This window comes from Nilaparvata lugens, chromosome 5, assembly GCF_014356525.2.
Source record: "Nilaparvata lugens isolate BPH chromosome 5, ASM1435652v1, whole genome shotgun sequence".
Lineage (NCBI taxonomy): Eukaryota > Metazoa > Arthropoda > Insecta > Hemiptera > Delphacidae > Nilaparvata > Nilaparvata lugens.
The window spans coordinates 3,182,720-3,198,911 of record NC_052508.1 but is presented as its reverse complement, the minus strand read 5'-3'; the positions used below and the strand labels follow the sequence as shown (position 1 = coordinate 3,198,911).

General features: G+C 33.5%; 1 protein-coding gene across 1 annotated transcript; it reads right to left on the bottom strand.

Moving 5' to 3' along the window:
• Nucleotides 1–348: 348 nt before the first annotated feature.
• On the bottom strand, nucleotides 349–9,285 carry LOC120351548. The gene is made up of 2 exons (XM_039429338.1): nucleotides 9,223–9,285; nucleotides 349–801 (listed from the first exon to the last, which is right to left on the bottom strand). Exons 1-2 carry the CDS (start codon nucleotides 9,283–9,285, stop codon nucleotides 349–351), a joined length of 516 nt encoding a protein of 171 aa, XP_039285272.1.
• Nucleotides 9,286–16,192: the final 6,907 nt, after the last annotated feature.

Below are 16,192 nucleotides of genomic sequence, written 5' to 3'. Positions count from 1 at the left end.
TTAAATCTCAAATTACCGGTATCATAAGCTAATTAATAGTATCGATAAGTTCAAAAACTAGTTCTGAATTCCAAGAGAATATCTTCATTCGAAGTCTCTTTCTATTTTAGTCATCCCTGGGGAAAAATTGTAGGATCTCCCACATTAGAAGTCGGACTCCTTTCTGTAGAGGGCCACGAGACACTGCTTTCGCAATACAACCTCTCAGTCGTGTTGTTCTACGTGGGAACTTCTTGCGCATGACTAATGCCGTGTTTCTATTAATTATACCATGAAATGCATCCATTGCTGATACTGAATAGAGATTGGGCTTCTCAAAGCAACTATGACACCAAGTCAGCATACAGTTCAGAAAATAGGTTGGTAGTTCGGTGTTGAAGATTCTGACGGATACTTTTCGATTTTTGAGAACAGTGTAGAGTCGCTTGATGAAATGAGTGACGTTGATGTGTTCATAGGTATGAGGTTCTCGCGTTCGATGTAGGTAAGATCCAAGCAACTGGTCAGTCTCGTTGTGAAGACTGGTTCGTTCTCCTCTTTTGCCATGACTGTGGTGGCCACCTCGACTGCCGCATCAACGTTGAGAACAGTCTCCATGGCTCTTTGGAAGACGAACTTAGCGGCGAAGCGGCGGCCCTCGGCCGATACCTGTTCGGGGTGAGCCATGCAGGTCGTGAGGAGATCGCAGGTGACTGGGCAAATGGGGCCCAGTTCGAGCACTGCCTCCGGACAGGGGTACTGCTGCAACTTCACGTGGTCCATCGCATTCGGGCAACTGCTGAATGTGGGGTCACCAGCAATCTGCAACACAAAACAACATTCTCATTCCCCTGTTTTCCAGCTGGTTTTATCTGCGTGAAATGCAAACTGATAACGCCTTTGTGAACACCACTGCAATTCGGATCATCTCGGGGCTCATTATATTTGTTTGATATTACTTGTTGTATTGAATATGTAAAGTGTGTTTTTATAAATTTGAATGCGCCCTACGGTAACGGCGACAACCATCTTTCAACAATCTACTATTAATATTGGTTCTCTCGCTCCCGTACGTTATAGACCTTCCCAATTCAATTCATTTTTATCATAATAATTATACTATCTTGCAATCCACAGCTGAATCATTATTCATTTATCTCTATCAACTTTCTTGAATAAATTTTTGTTCTTTTGGAATCAATACTTTTCTTACATACATATGTCACTTTTCTTATATAGATATAGCCTACTTTTTCTCTACATGGTAGTAGGGCAAGGAGAGTTAAAAACATTGATAGGCCTATTACTAATAAAAATGAGTTGAAATAATAAACTATTGGTTTTGAACAATTGTTGAAAATACATGTTTTTCCTACCTAAAAAATATCCAACAGTAGGATACACATCAGACAATCTGATCTTTTCTAAGAATCTTTTTAGAAACAAACTTTTTTATGAAGAAAATATAAAAAAAATTATCAACATTTTTTGCGAACGGTTTAGTTGGTCTTGTCATGACAGATATATTATTAATGCATTTCTTCAATACAGATTCCAATTGTGCTATTATAGCTTTAATCATGACAATATCTCCATGTTCCATAGTTTTTATGTTTAAATAGTTTTAAATGTAATTAGTTTTTTGAAGTGGAAATTGGACTTTTAAAAGTGAAAAGTGAAAAATCATACACATCTTTTTTGAAGCTTTTATTTGTAAAAATGGGGAGAAGACTTTTGGCTATGCCTGTTGTCTTCTCCCAATCATATTATATTTTAATTATGATTCGTGACAGTCAATGAAATAAATTAATACTAAGGGAAAGCTGTATGATGAAAATGAAGAGTTTTACAAACTAAAATTTCTATCTATTTGCCACGTCTTAGAATATGACTGTTGAAGTTGTTCACAGGTAAGGACAGAAGAGAGCGTATTAATAGTATTTTTTAATTATTTCAGGGTTACGCCCTTATCCGAGATTTTTCATTGGTTTTTTATATTGCGTTCTTCTATATTCTTTCAAACAACATGATCCATATAGTAGGCTATTCCATTTTGGTCAACTGAGTGAGCTAAGAACTGAGATGAGTACCGAACATTAAGGCTGTATATCACGCTGTTAAAACGTGTTCCCAAGTGTCATTTTTCAAGTTAATATCAAGCTACCAAAATGAAAAAAAACGAAAGAAATTTTTTCACCATTTTTACTTCCAAAGCTATTTAACAAAGTTTCAATAATTTAATCCTTATAGATTCTATTAGATTGAACGGAGCTTGACAAACACATATATGTTTATTATGTATGATAAGTTATGTTAAATCTAATAGAATCTATAAGGATTAAGTTATTAACATTTTGTTAATAACTTTGGTGTAAACGCCAGCTTTAGTTATCCGTTTCAAAATCGGAAATGGACCAATGATTTCAAACTTAGGTGCGCATATCTCAAAAGGTAAATAATGATAAAATCCTTGGAAATTTGGTTAATTTTGGTAACTTAGATAGCACCCAAATAGAATTACTTGAGAGAATCTAGGAATTTTTCAAAAAATGTTATCCATCTATACTCTATACTCATTATACTCCTTGGGGTTATATAAGAGGGTTATTGAGAAGCGTTTCCTACGAACCCTAGCGTGGTGTTTCCTATAAATTGGCATATCTTACAAGCAATACATCATTTTCTACAATCACTTCACTTATATGGGCTACTTTATTCAAATTGATAAAAACAATATAAAAACTTGTAAAACTTCAATTTTCATAACCATTCTTTTACTAAAAATATAAACTGCTGCTGATCTTAAATGTAAGAAAACAGTTATTTAGAAAATGATTAATAAAAACAATATAAAAACTTGTAGTACCCTTTTATTAATATTTTTAAAACGTTTAAACATTCTAAAGCTGCTTTTACACCAGAGTTAATAACACGAGTTATTAACAAAAAGTTATTAACTTGACTGAATCGTCAAAAATTTATCTTGACAGAAGTTAATAACTCATGTTTCTAACAGAAAATTATTGTTATTAACAAGATCTTGTTATCAATATAATTTATTGACTTCTATTATATGATTTCATTTAACGAGACTTCATATAACAGCCGGAATAAAAAGCAAAAATTGTCTTCAAATTTGAATTGAAACATGTGTGTGATCATTAAAATAATGATCTTCATCTGATCTAATGTAAATAAATATTATAATGCGTTTACACCAGAGTTTAAAAAAAGTTTTCAACATAAAAATATAAGTTAAAACATTTTCTGTTCGCTGCTAGTTTTGTTATCAACAAAAGTTAATAACTTTGTCACGTAGCTTTGTCTGTAGCTGTAGTTATTATGGAACATCTGTAGTTGTGGGGTAGGGATGCTGGGTGAGGGGGTTTGCGGGGAAGATAGTAACCTGTTATTAACAAAAGTTACCGACTCTCGATGGATAACATAAATTTTGTTAATAACAAGGAATTTTCTGTTGAAAACACGAGTTATCAACTTTTTTCAAGAGAATTTTTTGTCGATTCAGTCAAGTTGACAACTTTTTATTAATAACTCTGTTATCAACTCCGGTGTAAACGCAGCTTAACATGAAAATGGCCAATGGTTGAAACTAGTCGTTAAGTGTTTCAAAGTTTTAAAATTTTTAAATAAGATGTACTTCAATTTTAATATTTTTCTTATAATCATTTCTAAATAACTGTTTTGTACATTTTAAGATCATCAGCAAATCTATATTTTGAGAAAAAGAACGTTATGAAAATGGAAATACGGTAATGGAAATCAATACAAGCATGGCTATTATTGAAGTCAATACGAATTTCGATATCATCCATATTATAATAAAGAAAAGAACCGCTTACAGCCATATAGGGATAGGAAAATTATGTTTGACGCATCAACACAAGTCTGAACTACTGAACTGATTAACTGAAATTTTGCATAATAGATTCTTAATTAACAGAGGATGGTTTGCCTATTTTCAATTATTCATGATGTCAAGTCTTCAGTTGTCAAGGTTTCAATTTGCATGCTTCCAATTGATTATGTTCTGCTAACTTTCATTGAGAGGTGGTCATAGATAAAATAGAGTATTCAACTGTTTCATTTTCTTCTTCTCATTCTTCTCTATCTATATCCTTTTTTTCCATATCTACACTGTAATAATTATACAGAGCTGTGTGAAAATATGGAAACAGTGGAATATTTATTAAAATGGGAAATTCGAAGATAGGTCTGATCGGGGACCCTATTCGAATAAAAATAACTGATTTTCTGTCGAATCAAAATTTTGGTCCGCCATATTATGAACCGTAATTTTGAATCCAACTTTATTTTAAATTGAAATGTGGTAATATGATAGGTCTAAATCATTTCGATACAGAATTTTTAAAGAAAATAAATGGTGAAAACCGCACATCGATATCTCAAACCGTTCAAAAGTTATTCTCATTCAAGATAATAATAAATCATCAGTTTGTCAATAATAAATCATCATTCAGTTTGTCAAGTTTTTAAATAGTCCTTGCGGAGCACGGGTTACCTGCTAGTATTCACATAATTCATAAACATTGCAAAAATCTTCTAATATCATGTTCTCCTTTCATTGTTATAGCAAATTCAATGTGTGGGGGTTAAATTTCAACTCTGCATTAGTGTCAACTTAGCAATTCTATCCTTAACAGACGGCTAGAGATGCGCCTTTTTGCTATGTTTATCTCCAACTAGTCTTCATTGACCTCCAAAGTCAACAATTTTGTACCAGACATTCCCCTCAAATTTCATTTGTCAAATGATCAATTGTTACAGAATAGAAAATTTCACCCACTACATTCAAAGAAAAATATGAAATAGTAGGATAATACATAAAATTAAAGAGAAATCAATTCTCTACAAATCTACATAAGCATTCATTTCCGATGCATTTTGGTGAGTACGCCCTGAAAGAGCAAAAAAATGGTTTCAAAGCTGTTGTCATACTCAACACTAGAGCTGCTGCACAGTCGTGGGGTATAGCAAAAAATTGAAGGAAAGTGTGTTTTTCTCTCAAAAAAGTCACACCTTTGAGAGCGGATATCTCGAAAAGTAGAAGAGATAGGCCTACAGAAAAAGTTTTGGAATAAATTGTAGGAATTATGTGAGTTTTAATTTAGTATCAAATAGTCATGTCCATAAGATGCATATAGTTTCCGAGTTATACGCAAGAAACCACAAAAAATGGTACCTTTGAACCATCTCACCCCCTCAGCACAGGGGGCACCGGGGAGTGACTACTTTGATCTAATCTTTACTACCTTAAACAGGAGTGCGGGTCAAAAATGGTCTTCCAAACTTCTCCCACTTATGCATCAGATAGGCACATCTACCATGATGAGTTCGTACCCTATTCAATGCCGACCATGTTTACGAGGCAAATCGAAGCCTGGTGGCCTTTTGGCTACAAATGGGATGTCAATGTTCTGCTTGCTGACACGCTTGTTGCCAGGCCTCAGTTAAACGGAAACCTGAATCTAAGGCTGTAATTGCCGTCCTAAACGGTGGCTTACGAGATTGCAGACGGCTCTGATTGGCATCTTGTATATTGGGAGGGGGGTGTGAATGAGTCTATGAATATGGGCGCAAAGGAATACTAGCATTGGGGCGCAGTCAGGCTATAGATGTTACAGTTACGCCACTGATAGTGATCTAGCCCTACATGAATACTCTTATCATGTGAGCACAGTTTTGTCAAGGTGACTGTTTTGGCAACGAACTGTTTATAAAAAGATAACAAGTTAGAGTTTTCTGATGAACGTACAAATTTGATTTAATTCTATTATATTAAGCGAGCAATATCTGTATTTTTATATTTATAACTGGTTATTTATGTTCAACGGATCTCGAAAGCGGCTCTAACGATTTTCACGAAATTTGGAACATCGTAGGTTTATGATACAAAAATTCGATTGCACTAGGTCTCATCCTTGGGAAAACTCGCTGAACGACATTAAAAGGATAATTCATCCTTGGCTGAAACAGCTGTGGATAGTAAAAAAGTGAGTGAGCGAGTATATTAAAAATCAAAATATCGCATCCCCGAAATTCATAAGATGACATAAATAGTCAGCTGTGGAATATAAACACGATCATTTTAGAGCATTGTGTTCTGTTTATCAATAAAATATCAGGGCACCAAGCTTTGCTAGTTATTTTTATTTATTGATAGACAGAACACAATTCTCTAAAATGATCGTTTTTATATTTTACAGCTGGCTATATGTCATTTTATGAATTTCGGGGATGCGATATTTTGATTTGTCACACACTTTTTTACTATCCACAGCTGTTTCAGCCAAGGATGAATTATTCTTTTAATGTCGTTCAGCGAGTTTTCCCAAGGATGAGACCTAGTGCAATCGAATTTTGATATCATAAACCTATACTTTGTTCCAAATTTCGTGAAAATCGTTAGAGCTGTTTTCGAGATCCGTTGAACATAAATAACCAGATATAAATATAAAAAATACAGAAATTGCCCGCTTAATATAATAGGATAGAAATAACAAGTGAATAAGCTCGGTGCCCCAATATTTTGTATTATTAAGGGAGCAATTTATTTTATTTGGTTTTGTATGTCCAACAGATCTCGAAAACGGCTCTAACGATTTTCACGTAATTTGGAATATAGTAGGTTATGATATAGAAATTCGATTGCACTAGGTCTCATCCCTGGGAAAACTCGCTGAAGGACATGAAAACGATAATAATTATTCATCCTTGGAAAAACAGATGATAATTTCGTCGTCTGTCATTAACAGAAGATGTGAGTGCCTGTGTGGGATAGATAGCCTACAGAATTATGTTCAGCTGTTCAACTATTTGCAATCAATCAGCTTATCTTACGAGAAATTAATGTTAATCGATTTGATCAGAATGATTTGATTTGTTGACATGACATGGTATATCATTCTAAATTAGAGTATATCATAATTTTCAAAGTTAATCATTATTTTACAGTTTTAAGTTATTAGTGAGTGTTATTTTGTTATTCAATTTGGTTTGTAAACAATCTAAATTAGAACTTTTCTGTTTGCAAAATGTTTGGACTGAAAATTGGACCTGAATTCAAGTGTATGGAAAACATAACCTGAGTTTTATCGGTGCCCCGATATTGAAGTGTTTATTACAAAAGTACATTTACAACAGTAGCCTATTATATAGAGTATTCAAAATATTTCAAAGTATATAAACGTTTCAAAATTGACAGGATGTTCTAAAAATAGCCCACTCTTGAACTTCCCAACCAACACTCACTCCCACCCATAGATGCAGAATAGTAGCAGAAAAATGATTTCTATACAGAAAAATAATACATCTATAGGCCTACCGTATAATATTAGAAAAATGACAATACAGTAATAGATACTTCAAAACACAATAAACCCTAATAAAACCCCAGCTCTTCGTAGGGAAGTCCACGATTGATTTTTGGTTTGTAGCAAACATCATGTAGCCATAAAAATGTCTACACTACAAATTTTTCATCATAAGTGCGATGAGCCATCAAGATTTCTGAAGTCTCCAGAATTATGATACAGATTACTAATAAATTTAGAGCTTATCAATACCTACATTAAAAGTTATGCACAAATCACCAATGGTGGGGTAATAGTGGCCAATACCATGTCCAATTTTGACAAAAAAACCAGAACAAATGCAGGCATTTGTTCTTGGTTTTTTTTGTCAAAATTTAACATTAGCAAATCAAATAAATTATAAATATTCATAAATATAGAACTAGCAGATAACCCGTCCTTTGCGAGGGTCTGTTACACGAATATATTGAATTTGGTTCCATAGTTTGCTTTAATTGCTTAACTTGAACTTCTTCCATAGCTTGAAATAAAATGTGATTCTCATCTTAGTGCCGGTTGCACAAAAGCCGGTCAAGTTTTTACCGTGATTTATTCTACTAGAACCAATCAGAGAAGGTGTTTTTGAAAAGACGGGTTCTCTAATTGATTCTCGTGAAAATAATCACGGTTAAAATTTAACCGGCTTTTGTGCAACCGGCACTCCTAAAAATGAGCAAATCAATAATTTTTTTTTATTATTGAATAAAAAGTTATCATGGCAGTGGAGAAAGAAGGGAAGACAGGGTTGCCAAACCTCTATATTTGATTCCATTTTACCACAGCTGTTACTCAATTCTTCCAATTACATTATTTGATCTAATAGCCTATTATTTTTCATTTTCTTTGATAAAATAATCAATTTCATGTCAAATAAATTACATTCATCAAAAATATCCTTTTTCATGATTTGATTTAAAACTTTGCTTTCATAACTGAGATCAGATTTTTATTCTCATACTAAACTGAAATCTTGGCGGCTAATTTTAAAAGTTGTGATACAGCAATCTGAACTTCAAATCAACGGAAAAAAGTTATTCAGTAGATATTCTATTTCAATTTCTCTTAAAAATAATAGCAAAATAGAAATCCTGTTTATAATAAGATAATTTCAATGGAAATAATTCTGAAATAACATTTCAATTTCAATTATTATTTACGGTGTTATTAATTAATAAATTATTTACGGTAATATTACTAAAAAATCCGATTTTGGTTGATCAAGGAAAGAAGTACAAAGCAAGAGAAGTCTTAAAAGTTACATAAAAATTTTATTTCACTTCTTATTCATTTTGATTCTCATAAGAATGTTACCCATTACAAATTACATACTAGAAGTTAATTGATATTAACAACTCGAACTTAAATACGAAATTGAAGTACCTAGAGATTTCATTCGCATCTAAAAAGAACTTCAACTTTAGATAGAAAACCGGTATAACTTTTTTATTTAAGTAATTTATTTCTATTGAATCTCCTTCGTAAAGTTTAAATACCGGTATACTTTTACTGCACATTGAAAAATTGATAAAGATTACAATTTATTAACTTACCGTATAATTGCATTGTGAAATAAGAATCTAGCTTATATCAAACTAAGTGATAAATCAAGGAGATTACGCGTAGTTCATTTCTTATTCTTATCATTGTCTCAAGCGAGAAGCTTCAATACAAGAAAACATCTACACCAGATTGATAACTAAGTCAAAGTGGTTGGCGGCAAAGGTGTTTGCAATGTAATAATAGTTGATTCCAGCTGTGATGAATAACATAATAGATTAATTTATTTATCAAAGAGAATACATGCCTCATTTTCACAAAATAGAATTGAATAATAATATAAGATCCCACTTACAATAATCTTATTCTTGTGGGCATCCCAATCTCTATCACAGCTCTGGCAGATTTCCATGTCCATTGTAAACGGAAAGTAACTATGACTAGTAACTTATAGTATAAACAGACTAAACACACCACTTGATGTATCACCGGTAATGTCACAAGTTGAAGTGAATTGCTAATGGCGAACAGGGTCCTCGCTCTGCTCGTCCTGGAATGGGGGTGGAGTCACCACTCGATGCATCAACCCTATTGGTCGGTGCCGACCGGTTGGGTCTACACAGTGGTGAAACGAAAGTTCGTTGACCTACTTTGCTGCCGAAGGCACACACATAGGCCTATTGTATTCGTATTCCCAGTGTGTGTGATGTTTACCAGAAATACATTTTCTGTATAAACTTTTGAATAAGCTATTATTGAATGCAAAGCTGCTTCTAAATTTATTTGATGCGTTAATAAATGAATTTCTCCATTCTGACTCATTATCACATAATCTACTTGAAAGGAACAGCATTCGAAATTCGAACGCATATTATATGATTTATTGTTACGTTTTTATTTGTTTGTTAATTCCTCAAATCAATTTTTTTTTAAATACATATTTCTATTTTCTCAATGAAATTATGACTTGAATTTGGAAAACGAGGGAGCATGGTCTTTCATGCCCACAAAGGTGTGAAATATTATCACTTTTTAATCTTCAAGTTATTATTTTTCTATTCATTATGCCATCGTACCGTACTTTTTAATCCATTGAATCAATTTCTTAGCCTCGGAAAATAATTCCCTGTCTCAAAATATTTACTATAGAAAGAGAATTTCCATTTTTCAATGAATTTTTTATTACAAATCTATACCGTACTGGTTTAACTTATATTATTGAAAATGTAGCACAGTCTTATGTAATGATATTCTACTTATTCTAAAAATTGAAGAGGTTCTTGCATACTTCCAGAAAAGATAACCAGCACAAAAACCTCATTACTCAAGTCATAGGTTTTTGAAATTTTATAATCTTTTGGAATCAACACAATCGAAGGCCTTCTGACGATGTGTCAGATAAAAAGTTAGAGACCGGTAAAAAAATGGTGAATTTCATTTTTCCCTTAATTTTACGATTCTACTAATAATCGACAGGACGACAGCCTCCAAACTGAGACTGATACATGATAGGAACACGCGATTGGTCTCAAATTGTGGAGAATTCATTGCTCTATTAATAATTATGCTTAGTTGCCTCAAATCCATCTTCAATCATTCTTCTTCATCGAAAAACTACGAAGAACGTAAAAGTGAGATGAGTTTTTCCATTCTCATGAATATTTGAAACGAGCGAATCGAACTTTCCAAGTACATTTTTTCATAAATTATTCACGTCAAATGAGAGAGAAGATTCTGTTCTACAATTTAAAACCAAGTAAATTTTTTATCATAATGGGTTTCTGGAATATATTCTTGTTGGATATAGAAATTATTAATTTTTTTGTGTATGAAAATATAGGTTCAAGTACAGTTAAGGATAAATTAATCATTTTTTGACCGAATTTGACTTATGATAAGTTATTTCAAACCGCCTGGAGAAGCCGAGAAGAATGTGCTGTAGTATCAGGAGATCATTCAGTCAAAAGTTATCAGTGTTTGAAACTTTGATCCTTTAGGTCTCCTTATGCGTGTGCCCCTCCACTAGAAAATACTGAAAAAATGTTAATATAACGGGTGAGTTGATATAACATGATCTCATAGACCTTTACATGTGCGAAATCAATAACAGGATATTAATTTAATTATGGGAGTTAAAGCTAAAAATCGGGTGTTTTTCGAAATACAAGGAACATTGTATCAGGTGTTCCTGGAATTTTATCTAAGATAGAACGATCTACCTAGTATCATGTTGTAGAGCACTAAATTCCTTCCAGAATAATTTTGAATCATACATTTCATGGCTTAAAACGGAATATATATTTGATTAAAAGCAAAATTTCCTCCAAATTTTCCTTCGCTAAAAATCGGTGTTTTTCGAAATACAAGGAACATTGTTATCAGGTTTCCTGGAATTTTATCTAAGATAGAACGATCTACCTAGTATCAGGTTGTAGAGCACTAAATTCCTTCCAGAATAATTTTGAATCATACATTTCATGGCTTAAAACGGATATATAGTTGTATTAAAAGCAAAATTTCCTCCAATGTCTGTTTTTTCCAAAAAAAATTACTCATTTTTGAAAAATTGTAACACAGCACTCAATGAAGATGGAGAGCTCCGAATAATTTCATTTCATTCGAAATTTTATTATTCAAGAATGAAACAAGAGTGACTTTTTTCTGTCTGATGGCTTGATTCGGCGAAAATCTCAAAGAACTGGACAAGGACCGAAAATCAGCAGTTTTTTGGAGCATCCTGTGAAAAGCTCCAGGCCTAGAAGGTCAACTCAGGATGTCCAATACTCCAGAATTATTGCACAGAAAAATTAGCGTGCTCGGAGTTTTACCCAGCAAAAATACCTGGTGACTCGCTAGATAGGTGAGAACAGTTTGAATTCAGTTGAATAGCTAGTCAAACGCATACTTATTTCAATAAACAGAGCAGGTAAAATAGAGATGGGTGATTATTCAAAATAGACTGCTAGCCTTTCTTGGGAAGGTGTGATTTTGGAGACTTCAACGCTACCTGGGAAAACTCAATCTTTCAGCATTGAATTTATTATGTTGACTGGAGGAAGTTCACTAATACATTTCTCGTCTACCGTACTGATTATTTTCCATCTCAATCTTTGCTCATCTCAATTTTTTGGAGAAAAATTTGTAAATGAGCTATATGTGGTTTGCCGACGGAATACAATTATCAACCCACCTGCATTTGACGGAGAAATAGATAAATAAGCTGTGATTTGGGATTGTATAATATGAACTAATTTGTAATAGAAATAAGTTATGACTTATTGGCGTCATTCGATTATCGAAACTACCTTGAGCATTACTATTCAACACTACACCACTATCAGTTATATCCCGTTGTATCCCGATACAAAATGATACCGTACTTCTTACTTGGATTTTTGACCACCACTTTATCTAACTCAATTACAACAGTTTCACGAAGAGCAGCAGTCTTGCTATTATAATCTAATACAGTAATGTTATTGATGAATTATTCTCCATAGAGTTTTGGATATATTTTCGAATTATTAAGAATGAAATTACTGTAAGAATATTTCTTTACAGAGACAACCGCAACATCATAATACTTTTGATTGCACTCTCTCAAGAGGAACGCGCCTCTTTGTAGGAGGCGCCCTTTATACCAATTTTCCCCGCTGCTCTTAAATCTTGGGTGATATGTTCCAAATCCTGCATCATCCATTTACCTTTCATGTCCCAATTATTTTCATTTCTATTTTTGAACCTCATAGGGCAATATTATTAAAATTATAAAGAAGTCTTGAATGAGATGTATGAAGTATTTATACATGTATATTTAGATTTATATTATTTTGAATTAAATTTATTCATGATTGATAGTGTTCTGAATAGACTAATATTGGTACCTATCTAAGCAAGATCATTAATCACTGTAAAATATATACCGGCCTGGTCAGAAAACAATCATTTTCGGCCTCCATATGACGCACGAAAACCAGCTCATTACATCCAAGTGAGGCGAAAATATATTACCTCTGTGTTTGGTTTTTCGGATTTTGATAGTTTATCAACAGAATGATAGGCCCATTTGCAGCAAAGGTGACGTGACAAATGCACACACACATTCTACTAAAGAGTCAGGAAAAGGCATCAATACTGAGATCTACTACCATCCTGGAGTAAATTCGTTACAGAAAAATTGAATCAATTTATTTCAATTATCAATTTATTCGTGCATTCTTTGAAGAATGCAAGAAATATATCTCCGTCTAGTATGAACGGACTGTTGTAATAACAGGATGATTTTCTGAATTTATCACGCCTGAACTACTGGACTGATTAACTTGAAATTTTGCATATAGATTTTTAATTTACTGAGGATGGTTATAGGTCTATTTCAAATTCTTCAAGATCTCAGTAGGTCCAGCTTGTATTATAATAACATTAGTTTTTCAACTGATTACATTGTATTTTATTTATTTCTCATAATCATTGATATTCCACTATTCAGTCTCATATTTCGTCATTTCACTCAAGTGACTCTGAATCATACTTTTATAATATAGCTTCATGCTGCCGTTTGTCACAGCAAGATCTGTTTTCACATCACAAATAATATTCAGACATACTAATAGGATAGTTGCAAATCAGTAATGAATGTGAACTTCACTTTGAAAGATAAAATCATCGTCGTTATCTGGAAGACTATCCTATCCTTGCTCAGCAGTCTAAATAATGAGAGAATTTTTTTTGTGATGTGAAAACAGACCTGTGACGTAATCGGCTGTATAAACAGATATGAGTCACTTTAGTGAAGTATTAAGGGAATGTTCTTCAATATTATTGATATATCTACTACATTATGATCTGTTCATTTGATCAATAATTGTATGTGATAGACTATATTGTTTGAATTTCTGTAAAACTCGAGAAACTGCTGTCCATCGAAAATTCAGTTATATCGCCAACCTATCTGACACATAACCGATCACAGTTATGCTTTATCAGATAAACCAAGATAATCTTTTGATTTCATTTCATTATTCTGTAAATTGCAGTATGTTTCTCGAAAATATCAAAAACTCCATTTGGAGACATTTAATTCCAATCACCATTAAATTTTGAGAACCCAGTTTGAAGTTCATTCCCTCATCTCTATAGACTTCAATAACACATGATCAATTATTCTGGTTGCGACACTGGTCATAGTCAACTTATTCTTCAGATTGTTCCACTAGCATACAGTATAAGTATTATAATGCTACTCGTTTTCAATTTATAAAATACGAGGAAGCTGGAGTGAAGTGTATTTGGTCTGATGGTCTAATTCAGGTCTTCAATTCCAGGCCTTCAGTCTGATCCATCAGTCGAACTGGAGGCCGAAAATATAAAATCTTTTAGTTGATCTATGACAAAAACTTCAGTAACATGAAACTTTTGTAGAGCAGGCTCATATGTAGAACACGAAACTTGAAATATATGAGAGCCTAATTTGACCTGTTGTAACGTACGGCTGTGAATCTTGGACGTTAACAAAAGAAGACAAAAACCATTTAGGCGTTTTTGAAAGGGAAATCCTGAGAAAGATTCATGGTCCAGAGAAGGGGAGGAGTGGAGGAGAAGAACTAATTCAGAGCTCGAGGCATTGATAAAAGGCCGAAATATTGTAAAATTTATAAAGGCACAGCGGCTTAGATGGTTTGGACATATCTGTAGAATGAACGAAAACAGAATGCCTAAAATAATATTAAAGGAGAGGCTGCATTCAAGGAGAAAGATAGGAAGGCCGAGAATAAGGTGAGAAGATGAAGTAAGAGACGATCTCCAAAAAATGGGATATAGAGGATGGAGACAATTATTAACAGAGGACGGAGAAGCGTGGAGAGCTGTAGTGGAGGCGGCCAAAGCTCATATTGGGCTGTAGTGCTGAAAAAAGTTTCTCTATACACTCTCTTAATTCTCATTTTGTCTGGAATACTCTTGCTAAATGGGTACTATGTGACTCTCTCACACAATCGTCCCTCAAGTCTCAAGCTTATACAGCGTTGGGCGATGGAGTAGGCTATGAATGATTTGAAATAGGCCTAATAAAGTTACACAATCATTTTTGAACAAAGTTAATATTCTCCTTCTAGTGGGTACCTTTAATATTATCATTTTTCAGGAGAAGAAAAAATGTTACATCGATCATATATAAACAATAAAAAGTCGTTAAATCGCGTCTGTTCTATCAAACACTCCTGTATGAACGGAGAAGTTGAAGACGAAAAGCCGTTCAAGAGATAATTATCCTTGCTCAGACTTTACTGCATTTGAATCGGCTTGATGGAGACCAAGTTTGAAAGTCGCAATTTGACAAAAGTTATTCTCTTCCATAATCACGAGTGATCAGTGGTGTGGTGGATAAAGTGATTGTGTAGCAGTGTAGAGGTCCCGGGTTCAAACCCGAATATGAAGAAAAGTTTTTAGCCAGGTCACTTCCTCTTTGACAGGCTCAATTACGGCTTAAATTATACATTCATGCGAGGTGGTACCTTCCCGCAAAGGACTCTCCACCAATAAAAGCCATATCAATTTACTTTTTTATTCTATTCCATTACTTGTCTTTTCAAATGCATAATTTTACCACACCCCCTGGAATTTAGCAGTTCGGTTTGAAGATCCTAGTATCCTTGTTTGATTTTCGGGTTTAAATCCTTCATAACATATTTCATCTCATCTCTGTATTCCTTGATCAGCAGCATATTATCAGCTTGATTAAGATTAAAAGCAGTCAATTACTGCATTCCATTTCACCCCAATTCATAGTTTTTTTTTACAAATTGGAAGATTTCGGAGATCAGAGAAGTGAGTACCTACCACAACATAACTTGTCAATTCTGTATAGCAGAAGAAATATTATTGAAGTCTGCAATGTGCATGTGCTGTATCTAGTCTTTGAGAACCGGGATCATCCAATAGGCCTACAGAATGACATGAACTTCCAGATATTGAAATATTTCAGGCATCTGTTTGTTAGACTTAAGATTTGATTTACATAATTTTTCTAGACAGTTAATTCAAAACGCACTACCAAAACCTCTCTTAATGTCTAATTATTCACCCAATTTGTTATCATCCGAATAGTGAAAACTGTCCTTCTCTATTCAATACCAAAGTGAGATTATTTGAGATTGGAGAGAAAGAGATGAAGTTGAATTGGATTTCGTTTTTATTTCAGTGGCGCCAACTGTGAGGGAGAAATGCACTTCTCAGAAACATATAATGAGAGAAGAGAGATAAAAACATACTATTGAATAGAAAATTCACGAAATTGAAATGGGTTATCATTTTCAATGAAAATATGG

Excerpts from the sequence above, each read along its gene's own strand:
- LOC120351548 (XM_039429338.1), bottom strand. The coding sequence starts at position 9,285 with ATGGACATGGAAATCTGCCAGAGCTGTGATAGAGATTGGGATGCCCAC. Across the intron at positions 802-9,222 it reads CCCACAAGAATAAGATTATT|ATTGCTGGTGACCCCACATT; the intron begins GTAAGTGGGATC and ends TTTGTGTTGCAG.